This window comes from Arachis ipaensis, chromosome B2 (assembly GCF_059453495.1).
Source record: "Arachis ipaensis isolate K30076 ecotype BB chromosome B2, ASM5945349v1, whole genome shotgun sequence".
Lineage (NCBI taxonomy): Eukaryota > Viridiplantae > Streptophyta > Magnoliopsida > Fabales > Fabaceae > Arachis > Arachis ipaensis.
The window spans coordinates 106145937-106165489 of NC_142437.1; the positions used below are offsets into that span (position 1 = coordinate 106145937).

At 31.6% G+C, this 19553-nt stretch overlaps 1 protein-coding gene and 1 pseudogene across 1 annotated transcript; one reads left to right on the forward strand and one right to left on the reverse strand.

Moving 5' to 3' along the window:
• The first annotated feature begins 136 nt into the window (after positions 1-136).
• LOC107627596 (mitochondrial uncoupling protein 1-like) lies at positions 137-18919 on the forward strand (annotated as a pseudogene).
• On the reverse strand, positions 15627-16588 carry LOC148575124 (uncharacterized). Its single transcript, XM_088503763.1, has 2 exons — positions 15877-16588; positions 15627-15794 (listed from the first exon to the last, which is right to left on the reverse strand). Exons 1-2 carry the CDS (start codon positions 16586-16588, stop codon positions 15679-15681), a joined length of 828 nt encoding a protein of 275 aa, XP_088359889.1. The 3' UTR covers positions 15627-15678.
• Positions 18920-19553: the final 634 nt, after the last annotated feature.

Genomic DNA, 19553 nt, shown 5'->3' on the forward strand with positions numbered 1-19553 from the left:
CAGTTATTTTAATATTATCTGCCAGCTAATCCTCGTTCCCGACTTCCTTAGAGCAGGTCGTGGTAGGAACCGACTTCTAGGAAAAAGTTGGTGTGAAATAAGGTCCAATTCTTTGGATTGGGCCTTTCTTTTAGACATGGACCTTAGCGTTGGGTCAGGGTATGAACAGAAATAAATAAATAATTAGTTACTTTTTAATGAGAAGTAATTGAAGAGAGAAAACATTTACAAAATACCAAGACAAATACATATATTTTAAAAATAAAAAATTATACTAAAGTATATATGTACAGACAAGTATAACTGCTGTATATGTAGAAAAATTAATTTTAAAATAACACAATTATTTTGTTAAAAAATGGTTAGATACTAATAGAAATTAATTTAGCAGTGATTGATAAAGCTGAACAGTAAAAACAATATAAATATCTAACAAAATAATAATATGAAATTACTCATAATACAACATGGTAGTAATTATGAACAAGTAAATATATCAAATAAGATAACAATAAGAACACATCAATATTCTAACATAAAAAATCTCTTTAAATATGTAAGGATTGAAATGGTGTAGGCTGTGACAAGTATTTAAGTATTCATATCCATCCTGAACATCCACATATTGTCCCATTCTCTATCTTATTATCTACGAGTATCTTAAATTTTGTCCCACACTCAAACCTGCGAGTATATACCTGTCTTGTACCTGTCTTGTCTCATCTCAAAATCTAAGGCTGCTTTTGTTTTGAAGAACAGGACAGATAAGACATTAATAAATAGAAACACAAAATTTTGTGTTCTTATATTCTATTTGATAATAAATTAAAATAAATTATAAAAATTTAATTTATTTTTATTTTTTTATTTAAAAAATTTGAAATAAAAAATATAACAATAAAAAATATAATTATAAAAAATTAACAAAAATAATAAAAGAAAAAATAAAAAATAAATTGTGTCCTTTGTTAGTGTCTTCGTGTCCTTCCTGTCAGGATGGACACAAAATACACTAATTCAGTGTCTCTAGACACATTATCTCTGTCCATGTCTCATCTGTCAAACACAATTTTGTGTCTCAGTGTCCCTGTCTCAGTGTCCTGTCTCTGTAAACAAACGTAGTCTAATTGATTTATAATTTTTTTTCTTTAGAAAAATCTATAATACAATGAAGATAAACAAATTGATCATAATTAATAAATAAAATTTTAAACAAGATTAAGTATTCCAAAATATAATTAAGTTCAAAGATAATCCTAAATTATTCATAATAACACATAGTATATAGAAATAACCAGATTTTACATATAAATAATATACACACATATATATAGAGCAGGATGACGGGATGGGACGCTCATTACCCATACTTGCCCCATACTCAAATAAAAATAACCAGGTCTTACCAAAATTTACTCCATACCGAATCAACTGTTGAAAATACCTACCTCGGTCGAAGTGGGATAAGGTGGATCAGCTCAAGCCGCTCCGAATTGCTATCAATATGAGAGATAAAAATTATGAATTGTCCATACCAATAATATCCGAGTGAAGAAAAAAAAAGAAAGAGGGTTAGTGAATCACGAAAAGGACACGTGACCTACCTCCACTTAGTTCCCTTCAATTTTTTTTGTCTCCTAAATCACATTCCTTCCCTATTTCAGCTTTATCTCTTTTTTTTTTCTCATCTCTTCTCTTTGTAATCTTACTCATACAATACTATCAAACTCATTTTTCTCATCTTACTTCCTATTCCTTATCTACTCTATTTCTACTTATTCAAATCTCATTTTTCACAACTCTGATCATGAAGTTTCATCTTAATGAGTGAGAAAAATACTCAATTTTTGAGTTTCGATTATTATTGAAACTTCAAAATAACTCTTTGACTTAATAATTAGCTACATCTCCAATTTTTGTCATCCCTATATTTATAGGTATGCATAAATCCAAATTAGGATTATATGGGTTAGAAAATTTAGAATTTTTGTCAAATTAGGTAACATTATGTTAATTGACAATATTATTAGTTCATAATCATTGTTATTATCATATTTTTAGAGTTGTAAAATTATTAGACGGCATTTAGTAGTTCGATGATGCGCTCAAACTTGCTTCCAGTTGTTTAGAACCAAATTATAAGTGGATATTATGTCTATAATTATTTTTAAATATGTTACTATTAATTTTAAATTGATTTATGATTTTTAGCATTTGAAATATTTGATTATTGTGAATTTTGAATTATTGGAAGGAATATTAATTTTTGTAAACTCACAATTTTATAAAAATATACATGAGACGATATTCAATATTTTATAAAGCATATATATATATATATATATATATATATAAATTAGTATGCATACTTATATATATTTTATTTATTATAAAATTTAATAATATGTTACAAGAATTTGAAATTTATTATACATGAATGATTTTGGATTGGTCTGGCAGGCTCTGACTAAAAAATTGTAGTTAACGACAGTTATGATGTTAACCTAGATGTATCTGATTTAGACCTCAGCTAGCAGGGACGTCGTTAGCCTAATGTATAGGCCACACGTTGAATCTGTTATACCGTATGGACACACTAGAAGAAAGTTCCACCCTCAGAGCTGGAGCCGCCTAAATGTGTAGCATTCGATTTGATTTGACTTATTAAATGAGAACTCCCATTTCAATTTATTTGTTTAATTTTTTATCTATTTATTTGCATATTTACTTAATATGAATTTCTTATCTCTAAAAAGAAATATAACTTTCAAAGTAACATTTGTATCATCTTATGTGGATTATAGATATAATGTTTGCTCACCGAAATACAAAATTCATCCGATCATATTCTCATATTTTTCAAATACAAGTATCCATTCGGGTTCTATTTCTAACTATCCCACAACAGATCTTAATCATTTTGGCTAGCCATTCTTCTATTCAAGAGCTATGTTTCTATGTAATGAAATCTTTGTGCTAAAATCTGGATTATGTCAAGCTCCATATATCACAGGCAGAGTCCTCATATGAGTTATGTTATTTTGAATGTTGTTTAAGTATAGTAATTATGATTTGGTATGTAAGGCTTATGGATTTAACTCTATGTTTTAGTTATTAACTTAATATATATGATGTGACTTTTGATATGTTTGGTTTGTCAATATAATTGGGATATGCTATTATTGTTATTATTGTTGTTGTTAGAGGTGGATGTTTATTATTGATTAAGGAAGATAGTATTCATTTTGTCAAGATTCTAAAAATAGAGGAGTCTTTATCTGTTTTTCTATAAATTTGGTTGATTGGCTTGTCGAAGGATTTTTCCTTGAGCACAAGTCATGGCTTAATTCAGGCCATGATAAAAAAATAGTTCCACTATAATTAAATATGAAGTACAAAAGAGTCTCAAATAAAATACAAATCGTGCATACAAGCCAAAACACTAAAACACCAAAGCTTACAAGTGAGAAGAAAATGAAAAATACTAAAAAATTAAAGTTGTTGTGTGAAGCCAATTTCTAACTATAGATCTCAAATCAACATCCCAACCATTCATAATTAAGAAGAAGCTGAGTCAAACTTGTAGTCCAAATTTCAGATCAATCTAACGGTGAACGAATGAGAAATTTCTGTTCAAATATTGCTGCTCTATGTAAAATAAAAAATTCTATTTTTCCCTTTCTCTCTCACTTTGTGGCTGCACTCATGCTCTCTCAATCTCTCCAAAATTCTGATTAGGTTAATGGCTAAATGATGCAAGGAAATTGGGTTTCAGTCTTACATAAGAGAGAAATAATCCCAACAAATCTTCCCTTTTTTCGACTAGGTAGAGACCCTCGCCATTTCAGCAATCAAATAACATGATTCAAGCTAATCTCTTGGCAATATTTAAAAAAATTAGTTTTTAACCAGTTAACCAAAATCAAAACCAAATTTAAAAACCCTAATTCCAATTTTTAATATTAAAAATTCAATTTAAAAAAATAAACGATTTTTTTTTTGGAAAAAACTGATTTTTTATCCAAAAATAATTTTTTTTTCAAAAACCAATATTTCTATCCAAAAACTAGTTATTTTTTAAGACCGATTTTTATTTTTATAATCGGTTAAAAATCGATTTTCAAATTTTGTAATCGGTTAATAACTACTTTTATCATATAAAACCATCAATTTGGTTAATGAAACAAGATTAAATTTTTGGTTAACCAAAAAATAGGTTTAATTTTTGGATTAACCAAATCATGTACAACCCTAATCAATATATTTAGTTCTTGAATGAAATGTAGCATTTTTAGTAAGATGAATAACACTTTTAAGTGTCACAAAACAATATATAATGGTCTTACTTGAAACCAAGCTCTTCAAAAAGCTTCATCCACAACTACTCTTTATATGTTTCAGTTGCTATAATAAATTCTGTCTCTGTAGAGAAAGTGCAACACACTTCTGTAATAGTGACAGCCATTAAATAACTCTCTTTGTAAACTTGACTAAATAACCTAAAGTAGATTTTGAAAATTAATATTTCATGCTATGTCTGCATTAGTAAAGCCAACTAGCAAAGATATTTTACCACCAAACTCACTAAAATTAGTTGTACATTTGAAATGTCTCATAATCCATTTAACAATATTCTAATGTTCTTTACCTGAATTAGAGAAGAAACAACTCACAGTACCGACCACATGAGCAATGTCTAGTCTAGTGCACACTAGTGCATACATCAACCTTCTAACAATTGAGGCATAAGAAATTTCATCCATTGCTTATTTCTCCTTATCAGTAGTTAGACATTGCTTGATACTCAACTTAAAATGAAGAGCAAAAGAATAACAATACATCATTCATGTCAAACCTTTGAAACGCCTTTATATACTTCTCTTGTGACAAATAAGGTTTTTTGAAATTTCTATAATAAGTAATCGTCATGCCCAAAACCTGTTTGGCAGGACCCAAGTCCTTCATAACAAAGAACTTACTCAACTATTTTTTTAACTCATTAATGCTCAAAGAATTCTTACCCAGAATCAAAATATCGTACACATAAAGCAAAAGAATAATAAAATTACCATAAAAAATTTTTTGCACAAATACACAATGATATAAAATTATCGTATAGTAATTATGCTCTCCATAACAGATTCAAACTTCTTGTACCTTTATCTTGGAGCTTGCTTCAATTCATAAAAATTCTTCTTAAGCTTGCACATGAAGTCTTCGTTTCCTTTAATAATAAAGTTCTTCCGTTGCTTCGTGTAGATTTTCTTGTCCAAATTACCATGAAAAAATTTGTCTTTACATCTATTTGCTCAATCTCTAGATCAAGAGAAGCTATTAATCTAAGTACAACACGAATAGAAGACATCCTCACTGAAGATTCTTGATGGCCTGGATAAAGGGGGGATTGAATCTATGACCTTCTTTTAAGTTGATTGATTAACCCTTAAAACAAGGAACTGGAACTTTGCTTCTATTTGTCTGCGTAATAGATTATGCAGGAGACAATTTAATTTTGTCTCATAAATCGTAGAGAGACAAAATAGTGCAAAAAAGAAGAAAATGTTACTAGCATATATCCTGGTTCAGTTGCTCTGTGCAATGCAACCTACATCCAGTCTCCACCACAACGTTGGTGGAATTTTTACTATACTTTCAAGTGTTACTAACACCAATTCCCTAGGACTCAACATAATCCTATCTGGGACAAACCAAACTTCAACATCAGCTTGATTTAGCTAGACAACATCCTAGACTCTCAATACACTAAGTGCTTACCCAACTTAGCAAGGGATACATCAGATACAAAATGCAAAACAGAAATACAAACAAATAGAAATCTGAAATTAACTTTGGCTTTTCTTTCCAAGTTCCTCTCTTTGTCTTTTCTCTCTATTTGGCTTTTTAAATGCCTCACATTTATGCCTTTTTTCACTCAAGAGAAAACAGAAAAAGATAAACATTGAAACAGAATAATAAAACAATAAACCATGAAGGAGATGATGATTCACAACCTTGAAACTATCAGATGAATGATGAACGGAATTTTATGTGGTTTAGAATTTCGCAATAAATTCTCATTGCAAGTATAGTTCTAAACTAACAACTAATCCTCACATGCAAAAATTTGTTTGTCACAAGTACAAACCCCAATAAAAATAATAACCGAAGTATTCAAATATCGGGATCGTCTCTCAAGGAATTGCAGGGAAGTATTCTTATTATTGGTTATGGGATAAGTATTTTGGGATTTTGAATAAGGGACATGAAAGATAAATGGCAAGAGAGTAAATGAAGCTCAAATGATAAAAAGTTCTTGGCAATGGTTGATGGTTAAGGATCTTTATCCTTGTCACTAACCACAACATGATAATTGCAAGAATCAATCTCATTAAGTCATCCTCTAACAAGTGAAGGAAAGTCAAATGAGCCACACCAATCCTAATCCATAAGTCCTAGCCACTCACCAATTAACTTAGTGAAAGCTAGAGTCAATGGACACCAATTATCAACACTTGGACATTAGCAACTCAAGTTCACCTAAGTTACCATCCCAAGTCAAGAATACAAAAATCTACTCTAACATCCTTCCAAGCATTTAATCAAACACTTGGAAGGCATAAAAGGAAAGCAAGATAAAGTTACAAGAAATTTAAATCTACAACTACCAATTGCAAGGAAATTAACAACAACAACTCAAATCAACAATAAAGGAAATCAAACATAAATTGCATTAAAAGGAAAATAGAAGAAACAAGAGTGCATCAATAATAAAGTAAACAAATACAAAGAGTAAAATACTAGACTAAGAAAGCAAAGGTAAAGGAACAAGAAATTAGAAAGAAAAAGTAAATCAAAGCATGAATTAAACCTAGATCTAAGAAATCCTAATCTATATCTAACCTAATTCTAGAGAGAAGAGAGAGCTTCTCTCTCTAGAAACTAACTAAAGCATCATGAAAACTAAACTATGTGCTCCCCCTTGACTCCTCTTGATTTCTGCATGTAATAGGCTCTGGAATGAGTTGGATTTGGGCTTGGGAAGCTCAGAAATCGCCCCCAGCGTTTTTACTTTAATGAAGTCACGTGCGAGCTGCGACGCGTACGCATGGGTCACGCGTACGCGTCGTTTGGCATTTTGCTTCCCACGCATACGCATCATGTCACTCGTACGCGTCGCCATGCGACTTCATATTCACGCGTGCGCGTCGTTCCACACGTGCGCGTCGTTGTATGCACTCCAAATCCTTGATTTTCCATGAATTCTCCACTTTGCATGCTTTTCTCTTCACTCCTTTGATCCATTCCTAGCCTTTTCAACCTGAATTCACTAACAAACACATCAAGGCATCTAGTGGAATCAAAGGTGAACTAAAATTAACCAATTAAGGGCCTAAAAAGCATATTTTCACACTTAAGTACAATTTAAGGGAGAATTACAAAACCATGCTATTTCATTGAATAAATGTGAGAAAAGTTGATAAAATTCACTCAATTCAACATAAAATGCATCACCAAAGAGTGGTGCATCAATGAACCAACTTCAGAACTCTCTATGATTGTTCTTCATTTTGGCGGTATATTTCTTTGATGTAGAAACACAGTCCAAAGCGTTAAACTTTCACTGGGAATGCTCTCAATGCAACTTAAATTATGGTTCTCTCTCCTTTCCTTCAAACTAAAGTGAATTTCCTATTTGTATGAGCTCTGTCTCAATATCTAGAGCTTACTTCACAAAGTCAGCTTCTTGAATTTAAGGCTAGTTGAGGTCTTTCTTCTTCTTTCTTCCATCAGTCCCAAAAATCAGGGATTTGAAATCAGAGACAAGTAATACACCTTCCTTGAAAACATATTTTCAATGGATTTGATACATCCAAGCCCTCAGATTTGTGCTTTGCCTCCAAGAAACAATTGTAGCCATTGATTCACAGCAGAGGTAGGATGAATCCAGTTTCTTTTCATATGCCCAAAAATGGTATGTGTAGAAGAAGGTAGGTTTTAATCAAGCTATCAACATGCATATAAGTGGAAACAGTCTACCTTCATCTTCTGATCAAGCTAGAGGAGCCCTTTGGTTTTGCCTTTATTGATTTGACCTTTTCTTCAAGGAGCTTCTTCCTCTTTTCTTCATTGTGTATTGTCCGAAAGACAAGGCTTGCAATGAAGAACTCTCTTTTTCTTCTCTGTGTTATATCCAAAGGACACCTAGCATCACAGCTGTTGATTTCTTGCTTTTGGAAAAAATACCTGGGTGATGTGAAAGAGAAAAGAGAGAAAAGATAGAATTTTGGTTCGGTGGTGGTGAAAAGATTCAGAAGCAATTAGAATTTCAAATTCTTTAGTTAACATCTAAATGAGTAAGTGAGATTGGACATGGGCCACTTAGATGGGCCTTGAGCTTATGTTTGGTCCACATCCTTTCTTCACACTAGCATTTCATATTTCTTTTTCTTTTGGGCCAATTGCTTTCTTAGATCACTAAAGCATTCTTTTAATCTCTGATGGAAATTTAGTGATGAACAATTATTTCCATAAACTTGTGTAAGTGGGCCAACCTCAGTTTGGGTTTATTTTCATTCTTCTTAGGTCAATGTGATTTAATTAATTTTCTGCACACTAAACACACTAATCACAAATATAATTAGGCTTTCAACCCAAACACCAAGTGTTTGTCATCATTAATACTATTAATTTTCAAACTCAACACTCACAATAAGAGAAAAAATCTCCTCAAAATCAACATTTTTTCTCTGGCTAACGCCTCTAACAACTAATCTAGCTTTATACCAAGGTTTAGAATTGTGTTCTTCATTCTTGATTCTAAACACCCATTTGTTCTTCAAAACTCTCATACTCTTAGATAGCTTCACCAACTCATAGGTATTATTCTCAAACAAGAACTTCGTTTCTTTTTGGATAGCTTTAAGTTATTGAGCTTTGCTTCTATCTTCAGTAGCCTTTCTATAGCATTTAGGTTCTATCATCTTCCACTGTAGGCACAGAAGAGTAATATCCAAGGTAAAAATATTATCACTAGGTTGAACTATTGGCTTCTTTACATTATCAATATCCTTCAATGTTTGGTTTCCAACAAAAACATCTCTACTTCAAATCACTTTCTTATTAATAGGATTACATAACCTATAACAAAATTTATTCATATTACAGTCAATAAAACTACACTGCCTAGTCTTTACATCAAACTTGACTCTCTTATCTTTTGGAATATGAACAGAAACTTTACATCCAACAACTCTTAAGTAATCATAAAAAATACCTTTTTTAGCGCTTCAAATTGCAAGGAAACATATCGTGTCTGATTCAAGACATAAACAGCAATGCTCAAAGCTTCACCCCAAAAAGATTTTTGACAATCCAAATTGTAATAATAAGCCCCTAACTTTAAATTTTCAATCAATATTCTATTCATTCTTTCAGCCAAGCCATTCAATTAAAGAGTTTTTGTAGGAGTCTTGTAATATCTTATAACATGTTCCTTACAATAAGTATCAAATGGACCTGAATACTCACCACCATTGTCAATAGAAAAGTATTTCAAGTTTTTTATAGTTTCTCTTTTAACAGAAGTTTGAAATTTTTTGAACACATCTAAAATTTGATCTTTGATCTTCAAAGTGTAAACACATGATTTCCTAGAATGATCATTAATAAAGGTTACAAAATAGATAGACCTTCCAAGTTTTTTTATATGTCTTCATCGGACCATATACATCAGAATGCATCAAGTCAAGTATCTTCGACTTTCCTGAAGGTGGATGGCTCTTGAAAGAAATCCTGTTTTGTTTTCCAACAAAGCAATGATTGCATTTTTGAAAACACTTAATCTTCGACTTGTGTGCAAAACAATCTGAAAACACTTAATCTTCGACTGGTGTTTTAGATTGTTTCTGAAATTTTTACCACTGAATTCTTGGATGAAATAGGCGTGCACTATTCCCTTGGACACTGTAAAAGTTAGGCTTCAGCTTCAAAAACAAGCTTTAGGTGCCCATGTGGTGACGACCCCTAAATATAAGGGTATGATGGGGACTGTTGCGACCATTGCTAGGGAAGAAGGTCTTGCATCACTCTGGAAGGGCATTGTCCCGGGGCTACATCATCAATGTTTGTATGGAGGTTTAAGAATTGGGTTGTATGATCCTGTGAGTTTTACAGCTAATCTCTTAAACTAGTTCGTGTTATGATTTACTATGTTATATGATGATGATGGTTTAATAACTTTTTCAAAACAGGTTAAGACTTTATATGTGGGAAAGGATCATGTCGGAGATGTTCCATTGCCCAAAAAATTTCTTGCTGCATTAACAACTGGTAAAGCCAAATGTTGAACATTACTGGTATCATGAAACCACTTGTTCCAAAAGTTTAAACTGACAGAAGGACATAAATAGTTACAATTACCTTTTTTCTTATTTCACTTCTATATTAAATCTCAGAGTCTCGCCAGGGAGACAATGGATTATTTGTACAATGTGTACAATTGGCTATTGAGTTACAAAATGAACATCTCCAATACTATCTAGAATAACCATCCGAGTACTAGGGATAGTAAACATCTTCCCAAAAGGTTTAACTGATTTTTGGGTTTACCAAGAATCAAACTCTTGACCTTTCGGATCTAGAGCTCTAATACCATGTCATGATATCACTCATCCCAAAAGCTTCAGTTGATGAAAAAAGGTAACACTAATAGTTATATCTCTAATACTCCCTAAACTTCCATTGTACACATTGTACAAATATTCCATTGGCTCCTCATACTTTCCCTAAATCTCAAGGTCATGCGTTAAAATTGTGGAATTAGCCACTGATGTAATTATCAGGATAGCCGCCGACATTACACACATTGGATGCGGTCTTTCCACGTATCGTTGTCCCTTCTACATTAAAAACTACATGGATTGTTGTCATTTCTAGCAGCAACTTGTGCTATTCATTTCTATCATATTCAATGCAAACAACCTAATAATGAGTTCTTTCTATATGTACTACCATCCAATAGGTGTTGTGGCAATTGCAGTGGCGAATCCAACAGATCTTGTTAAAGTTAGACTTCAAGCAGAAGGAAAATTGCCTCCTGGTGTGCCAAGGCGTTACTCTGGATCTTTAAATGCATATTCTACAATTGTAAAACAGGTATTTGAATTCAACTTGCATGTTTATTAAAGAGATAGATGTATTTCAGTTCATGATTATTTCTGTCTAAACTGGTCTTGGCCCCAATATAGCCAGAAATGCTATTATCAACGCTGCTGAACTGGCCAGCTATGATCAAGTGAAACAGGTTACATGGAGTTTTCCATTTTGGAGCAAGCATTTCTTTCTTCCTTTATTATTTTTAAATGACCTTTTTTTTTCTTTCCGAAATAATGCAGACGATTTTGAAATTGCCAGGCTTCTCTGATAATGTTGTAACTCATCTCCTTTCTGGTCTAGGGGCAGGGTTTTTTGCTGTTTGTATTGGATCCCCAGTTGACGTGGTAATTTATTTTATCAGTGTTCATTCACTCATAGTATCTATAGTTAACATGGAAAACACATCTTAAAGCTTCTGTCCTTTAATTTGTATTAGGGTGTAAAATAATTGATTTACAATTTGATTATGAATTATGATTTTTTTTTCTGCTTACTTTAGATGAACTAAGATTCAAAATAGATATTAGTAAACAAATAGAGTTTATTAATAATTTTGTTTTGATAATTCTAAGACGTGAATTGGTAAAACTTTTTGCAGGTTGTTTAACCTCACTTTGTGTTTTGGGAATTTAGAAAGTGTAAATATAACGTTATATATTAATGAATATCTACATTTATTTACACTCTTTATTACATTTATGCAGGTTAAGTCAAGAATGATGGGAGATTCTAGTTACAAAAGCACCCTTGTAAGTATAATACCCACAACTAATTGGCCCTAGGATCACTCACTTATATAAATGACACTATCATATTTTTCATCTCTCAAACTCACTAACACTCATAAAACAAAGGAGATAATTTTCACATTTCAAAACATACACATTTCATTATTGAACACACAAAATACACAAGACATATGTGCCTTTATATAGGCAATGCTTCTTACTAAAATAATAATTTATGAATCACAAATCAATTTTGTAATGACCACCATTTTATGAGTTGGCTTCATGAACCTTCTTTCAACTTGCATTCATGTAGTTTCCATAATCTTCTAATTTCAATTCAATTTGATTTTGAATTTCTTCAATGTTGTAGTATATTGTAGTTGTACTATTCTTTTGAATGTTCTTCAAAACTCTTCAAGTTTCCAACATCTTCTAGTAAATAGATGATTATTGTTTTCAACTCAAACTTTTCTTCTTCAATTCTTTAACCATGTTTCATGAAAATTCTAATCCATGCAAGTTGATAGATAGCACAAGAAGTTTGTAGAATCTTGGTGATGAAGCATGAACTTGTAACCACTTTGAATTCAAATTGAATTTTGCTTTTGACTTTTCTAAACTTTTGTTACTTGCATACCTCTTGATTTAATTTTCTAACATTGCCTCCCTTAAATCAAGCTAGTAGAATTAATCATTCCAAGCATCTTCTTCAACTTGTAAAATAATTCAGTCTTCAATGGCTTTGTAAATATATCTGCAACTTGTTCTTCAGTTGGACAGTACTCGATCACAACTTCTTTTTCATTCACCAACTCTCTGATTTTGTGAACCCGAATATCAATATGCTTCGATCTTCCATGAAATACTGGATTTTTGCAAAGTGCAATAGCTGATTTGTTATCACAAAATATTATTGTTGGAGTATTTTGTTTCTCGTTCAATTCCTCAAGAATTCTTCTTAGCCAAACTACTTGTGTTGCACAACTTGCTGCTGCTATATATTCTGCTTCTGCTGTAGATAGTGCTACTACTGGTTGTTTCTTTGACGACCATAAAATTGCACCAGAACCAAGATGAAATACAAACCCTGAAGTACTTTTTCTTGTTTCTATATCTCCGGCCCAATCACTATCAGTGTAGCCAACAAGGTTTACTTTATTAGTATTCTCATAATAAATTCCATCATTTAAAGTACCTTTGATATATCGAAGAATTCTCTTTGCCGCTTGCAAATGGTTGGTACAAGGCTCCTCCATAAATCTGCTAAGCAAACCAACTCCAAACACTATATCTGGTCTAGTCGCAGTTAAGTACCTCAGACTTCCAATCAAGCTTTTGTAATATGTAGGATTCACTGTTCTTCCTTTATCTTCTCTCAGCAACTTGAACTTCTCTTCGACTGGAGTAGAAATTGGCTTTGAATGCTCCATCTGAAATTTCTTCAAAATATCATTTGCATATTTCTTCTGAGAAATGAAAATACCATCATCTCTTTGAACCACTTCAATGCCAAGAAAATAAGACATCAAGCCCATATCCGTCATTTCAAAGTGCTTTATCATAGCCTCCCTGAATTCTGTAATTATCTTCAAATTGTTCCCAGTGAAGATCAAATCATCAACATAAAGACACACGATCAAGATATCTCCATTTTCAACGAACTTGATATAAAGTGTATGCTCAAACGGACATCTTCTGAAGCCATTCTCAATGAAATAAGAATCAATCTTCTTGTATCACGCTCTTGGTGCTTGTTTTAACCCGTACAAAGCTTTCTTTAACTTATAAACTTTATCTTCTTTTCCAAGAACTTCATATCCTGCAGGTTGCTCAACATACACTTCTTCTTCTAAAGTGCCATTTAGAAATGCAGACTTAACATCCATTTGATGTATCTTCCATTTATTTTGAGCCGAGAGTGAAATAATCATATGAATAGTGTCTAATCTAGCAACAGGAGCAAATATTTCAAAGTAGTCGATACCTGGTTTTTGTTTGTATCCTTTTGCAACTAATCTTGCTTTGAAACGATCAACTTCACCACTGGGTTTGTACTTAGTCTTGTAAACCCACTTTACTCCAATTGGCTTCTTATCTGCTGGTAAATCTGTCAGCTCCCATGTGTCATTCTTCTCAATGGCATGAATCTCCTCATCCATTACTTTCTTCCAATTGTTGTCTTTAGATGCTTCTTCAAAGTTCAATGGCTCACAATCTGAAAATAGAGCAAAATTTATGATTTCTTCATCGGACGGATCGTTGTCATTACCAACTTCATAATCTGCTAATCTAGCAGGTAGTCTCCTCTCTCTTTGAGGTCTTCTAGATGATTCTGGTTGTTCAGTTGTGTCAGGTTGTCTTTCTTCTACTTCATCACATGTATTTGGAATTATAGTCCGCTGCTTTTCTGTCTTTGTGTCCCAGTCCCACATGGCTTTCTCGTCAAATGTCACGTCTCTGCTGATGATCACTTTCTTTGATTCTGGATTATACAGTTTTTATGCTTTTGAGTCTGTGCTATAGCCGATAAAGATACACTTCTCGCCTTTGTTATCTAACTTCTTCCTTAATTGATCTGGTACGTGGGCATAAGCGATACACCCAAAGACTCTGAAATGATGAATGGAAGGCCGCTTTCCACTCCAAGCTTCCTTTGGAGTTTTATCACGAACACTTTTTGTTGGACACTTGTTTAAAATATGAACTGCTGTTGCAACTGCTTCTGCCCAAAACTCTTTAGGCATTTGTTTTGACTTGAGCATGCATCTGACCATATCCATGATGGTTCTATTCTTTCTTTCAGCAACTCCATTTTGTTGAGGAGTATATCTAGTTGTTAGTTGGTGTTGAATTCCGTGTTGCTTAAAGTATTCTGAACACACAAGATATTCTGTTTCTCTGTCTGTTCTGAGAATTTTGATTTTACAGCCACTTTGTTTTTCGACAAACGCCTTGAATGTCTTAAAGACATCACATGCTTCTGATTTCTGCTTCAGAAAGTATACCCATGTATATCTACTAAAATCATCAATAAAAGTGATAAAGTACCTGCTACCACCATTACTTGGAACTTCTACAGAACAGAGATCTGAATGCACAATTTCAAGTAATCTTCTAGCTCTCCAAGACTTTCCTGTAGGGAATGGATCTCTGTGCTTCTTTCCCAGTTGACAAATCTCACAAACACAATTGGGAATATGAATCCGTGGTAGACCAAAAATAAGTCCTTTTCTTGACAGGTAGTTTAGGCCAGAAAAATGAAAGTGCACAAACCGCATATGCCACAGCCAGTTATCATCAAGTATCACAGAACTCATGCAAGAGGGATTAACATGTTGAATTTTTAATGGAAACATTCTGTTTGAAGTCATCTTTGCTTTATCAATGAACCTTCCATTGTTGTCAAATACAGTGCAATATCCACGATAAGTTATCATCTTATATCCCTTCTCAGATAATTGTCTCATACTCAGTAAATTGTAATCAAGTTCAGGAGTATAGAAAACATCAGAAATATAACTCAGAGAACCATCCTTCAATCTAATTGGTATGTGCCCTTTTCCTTCAATAGGGATCTTCGTACTATTACCAAACTTCAATAATAATTTAACGGAATCATCTAATGAAGAAAATAACTCCTTTCTACCAGACATATGATTACTGCAAGCATTATCCAAGTACTATATATTTTCATCTTCAGCACATGAATTACTTGTAAAAAATAAAGTTTGAGTACCCGGATTATCATCAGTATTTTGATGCTGATTTTCTGCAACGTGTGCTTGATTGTTATTCACCATTTTGAATCTGCAATCTGCTGCTTTGTGTCCATACTTTCCACAATGAAAGCAGTTGAAATTGGTTCTTTCTTGATAAAAATTGCCTCGACCTCTTCCTCGGTTGACAGGCCTAAAATTCGTTCCACCTCTTCCTTGATTAGGTGGTGTAAAGTTATTGTAACTTCCTTGGTTGTAATTGTCACGACCTCTACCTCTGAAACTTCCTCTGCCTCTACTTTGAAAATTAAAACCACGACCTCGTCCTTCTTGTGTACGGATTGATTCTGCAACGTTGTTGAAATTCACTCGGGTTTTCAGGGCTTCCTCGGTTGATTTTTCTGACTTCTCCAGTATTCTACTGATGTGGCTTTCCATGGTTCCTTGCAATTCTGCAATCGTCATAGTATCCATATCGTGGGACTCTAGTATCGTAGTCACCACATGGTCATACTTCATTGGCATGGTGCGAAGAATTTTCTCCACTACTTTGCTATCGGGCATATCTTCTCCATAGACTCTCATCTTATTGACAAGATCTGTAACACGAGTAAAATATTGCTCAACAGTTTCTGAGCTCGACATCTCATACCTTTCATATTCTCTTCTCAAAGACTGTAGCTTTGCTTTCTGAGCTTTATCTACGCCTTTGTATGATAGCTTCAACGTGTTCCATGCTTCCTTTGCACTTTTGGCATTTGCTATTTTGCCAAACACCGTATAATCTACTCCTTGATGAATTTGAGATAGCGCCAATTGATCTCTCCTTTGTTGGGCAGCATCTGCTCCTTCTTGCAAACCCGGTTCAATGAAATTCCACAGGTTCTGGGCCTTCAAATGGGTAGACATCAAAGTCTCCCAATAACTATAATCAAGTTTCCCATTTAACTTGGGACCGGACCACACAATATTGAAAGTGTTTGCCATACCGACTCTATGAACAAACAACTATGTGAGAACTCTCCCACACCTCATAAACTCTCAAACACCAGGCGCTGGATTAACCAGCTCTGATACCAAATGTAAGTATAATACCCACAACTAATTGGCCCTAGGATCACTCACTCATATAAATGACACTATCATATTTTTCATCTCTCAAACTCACTAACACTCATAAAACAAAGGAGATAATTTTCACATTTCAAAACATACACATTTCATTATTGAACACACAAAATACACAAGACATATGTGCCTTTATATAAGGCAATGCTTTTTACTAAAATAATAATTTATGAATCACAAATCAATTTTGTAATGACCACCATTTTATGAGTTGGCTTCATGAACCTTCTTTCAACTTGCATTCATGTAGTTTCCATAATTTTCTAATTTCAATTCAATTTGATTTTGAATTTCTTCAATGTTGTAGAATATTGTAGTTGTACTATTCTTTTGAATGTTCTTCAAAACTCTTCAAGTTTCTAACATCTTCTAGTAAATAGATGATTATTGTTTTCAACTCAAACTTTTCTTCTTCAATTCTTTAACCATGTTTCATGAAAATTCTAATCCATGCAAGTTGATAGATAGCACAAGAAGTTTGTAGAATCTTGGTGATGAACTATAAACTTGTAACCACTTTGAATTCAAATTGAATTTTGCCTTTAACTTTTCTAAACTTTTGTTACTTACATACCTCTTGATTTAATTTTCTAACAACCCTTGATTGTTTCCTCAAGACATTGAAGAACGATGTACGTTTTCCTTCTGAACTTTCCATTTTGCTCTTCAATGAACAACTTAGCATCTTTTTGCTCTGCTCACAAGCTCACAAGGAAATACACTGTCAAAAGGTTGTTTTATCAGAATTAATTGATAATGGACTTTGGAATCTGATGTTTTCTAGGGACCTTTTGCCTTTTATAAAGGCTTCATCCCAAATTTTGAACGGTTAGGATCTTGGAACGTAATCATGTTTCTAACCTTAGAACAAGTGTGTGTTTGGATTAGAGTTTGCAAACGGGAGTTTGCATAGAATTGATTTTGTAAATTTGATTTTGATGAAAAGTTTGTGTTAACGTGATTTATGTTTGGCAATCTTTATGTCAAAATGGATTATAGTAAAATAAATGTTGTTTGGATTATACTACTCAAAATCACTTTTAGATGAAAAATTACTAAAAGAGACATCAATTAAAATAATTTTGAATATTATTCTATTATTTTACTTTAGATATTTGAATAAATCTTATTAATTCATTTTATAATAAAGTTAATATTTACTTACTAAATTAAAGTAATATATAAAAATTGACAAAATATATTTTAATACATAAAAACACTAATAAATATTAAATTAAAAGATAAAACACTAATGAAATACATAAAAAATAATATTTTATACAAAATTAGTATATAAGAACACTATTATTTCTACTACATGTGATTAATAATTTGATCCTTAATTGAATTTCGAACACGGTCTATTTCTGCAGAAGATAAAGTATAATAAAATATAAAACAAGAACTCAAGTAAATAAAAAATGATAAAAATTTTATAAAACCAACAATATATGTCATATGAAAAATAGAAATATAATAAAAGATAAAAAAAATTATATGAACTATATCAAATAAAAAAATAAAATAAACTTCGTATAAGATATAAATACAGTGCATAAAAGAGAAAAAAATAGAATTCATATGAACAAGAAATAATAAGAATACCATAGAAAAATTAATAACATATCTGAGAGATTAGAACACTGAAAAAAATATAAAAAAAGTCAATGATAAAAATAAATAAAAAATAAAAAGAACAAAGTCGAATAAAAATAAAAAAGACACTTTACATATTAAACATAAAAAATAGTAAAAAAATAAAAAAAATTCATATAAACTAAAAAACAATAAGAAATAAAAATATAAAAGGGAGTACTATACATTTTATAATATTAAACAAAAAAATATTTTATAATTTATTTTAGTGTTCTTAGTACTCTTTAATTTAGTATCATTTTGGACTATAAATTTTTATTATTTATGACTCTTTTGTTATTTATAATTAGTATATTATAAAAACAAAAATAAAGTACAATAAGAAGTACAATAAAAATAAAAAACAAAAACAGAAAAAAATTAATACAAACATAATATATAATAATCACAACCAACAATATATATTATATGAACAAAAAAATTATAATAAAAAGTAAATAAAATTTATATAAATAAAATCAAATAAAAAAATAAAAAATTTTATCACAATATAAATATAGTACAATAAAGGATAGAAAAAAATTATTTATATAAACAAAAAATAATAAAAATTTCAAAAAAATTAATAAAAATAAAAATTTATATCAACAATAGTTGTTATATAAATAAAAAAATACAATAAAAATATAACAATAGAAAATTAAAAAAATAACATCAGAATACTAAAAAATGATATGAAAATATTTATCATATAAATAAAAAATATAGTAAAAAAACATAAAAATCAAAATATGAAAGAAAGAACTAAAAATAATAATAAAAAAAAACATCTTTATCTTGGTAGTGATGAAAACAAATCTGAAAAAAAAATTTGTAACTAAGAACATACAGAAAAGAATATAGAGAGAACTACTGTGAAATTATGTAGTTATATGCATCCTTTTTATAGAAGAAATGAAGGGTACAGTTGGTAGATATGGAATAAATTTCTTACCTAATTCCTCCAACGGGTAATTAATCTTCCCAACGTGAACGCAGAAGCTTGAAATTTTTAGCTTCACGTGAACGTATGTTCAGAGGTGAAAGCACTTATGGGTTAGGAATTCTAAAAAGTTGCCAAACATGACAATGAGACGTTTAAAACGCTTAAACGAACTTTTTTTCTATTTCCCAACGTGAATCCCAAACACACCAAGTAAGTTAACACTTCATTTATTTATGTTTCATG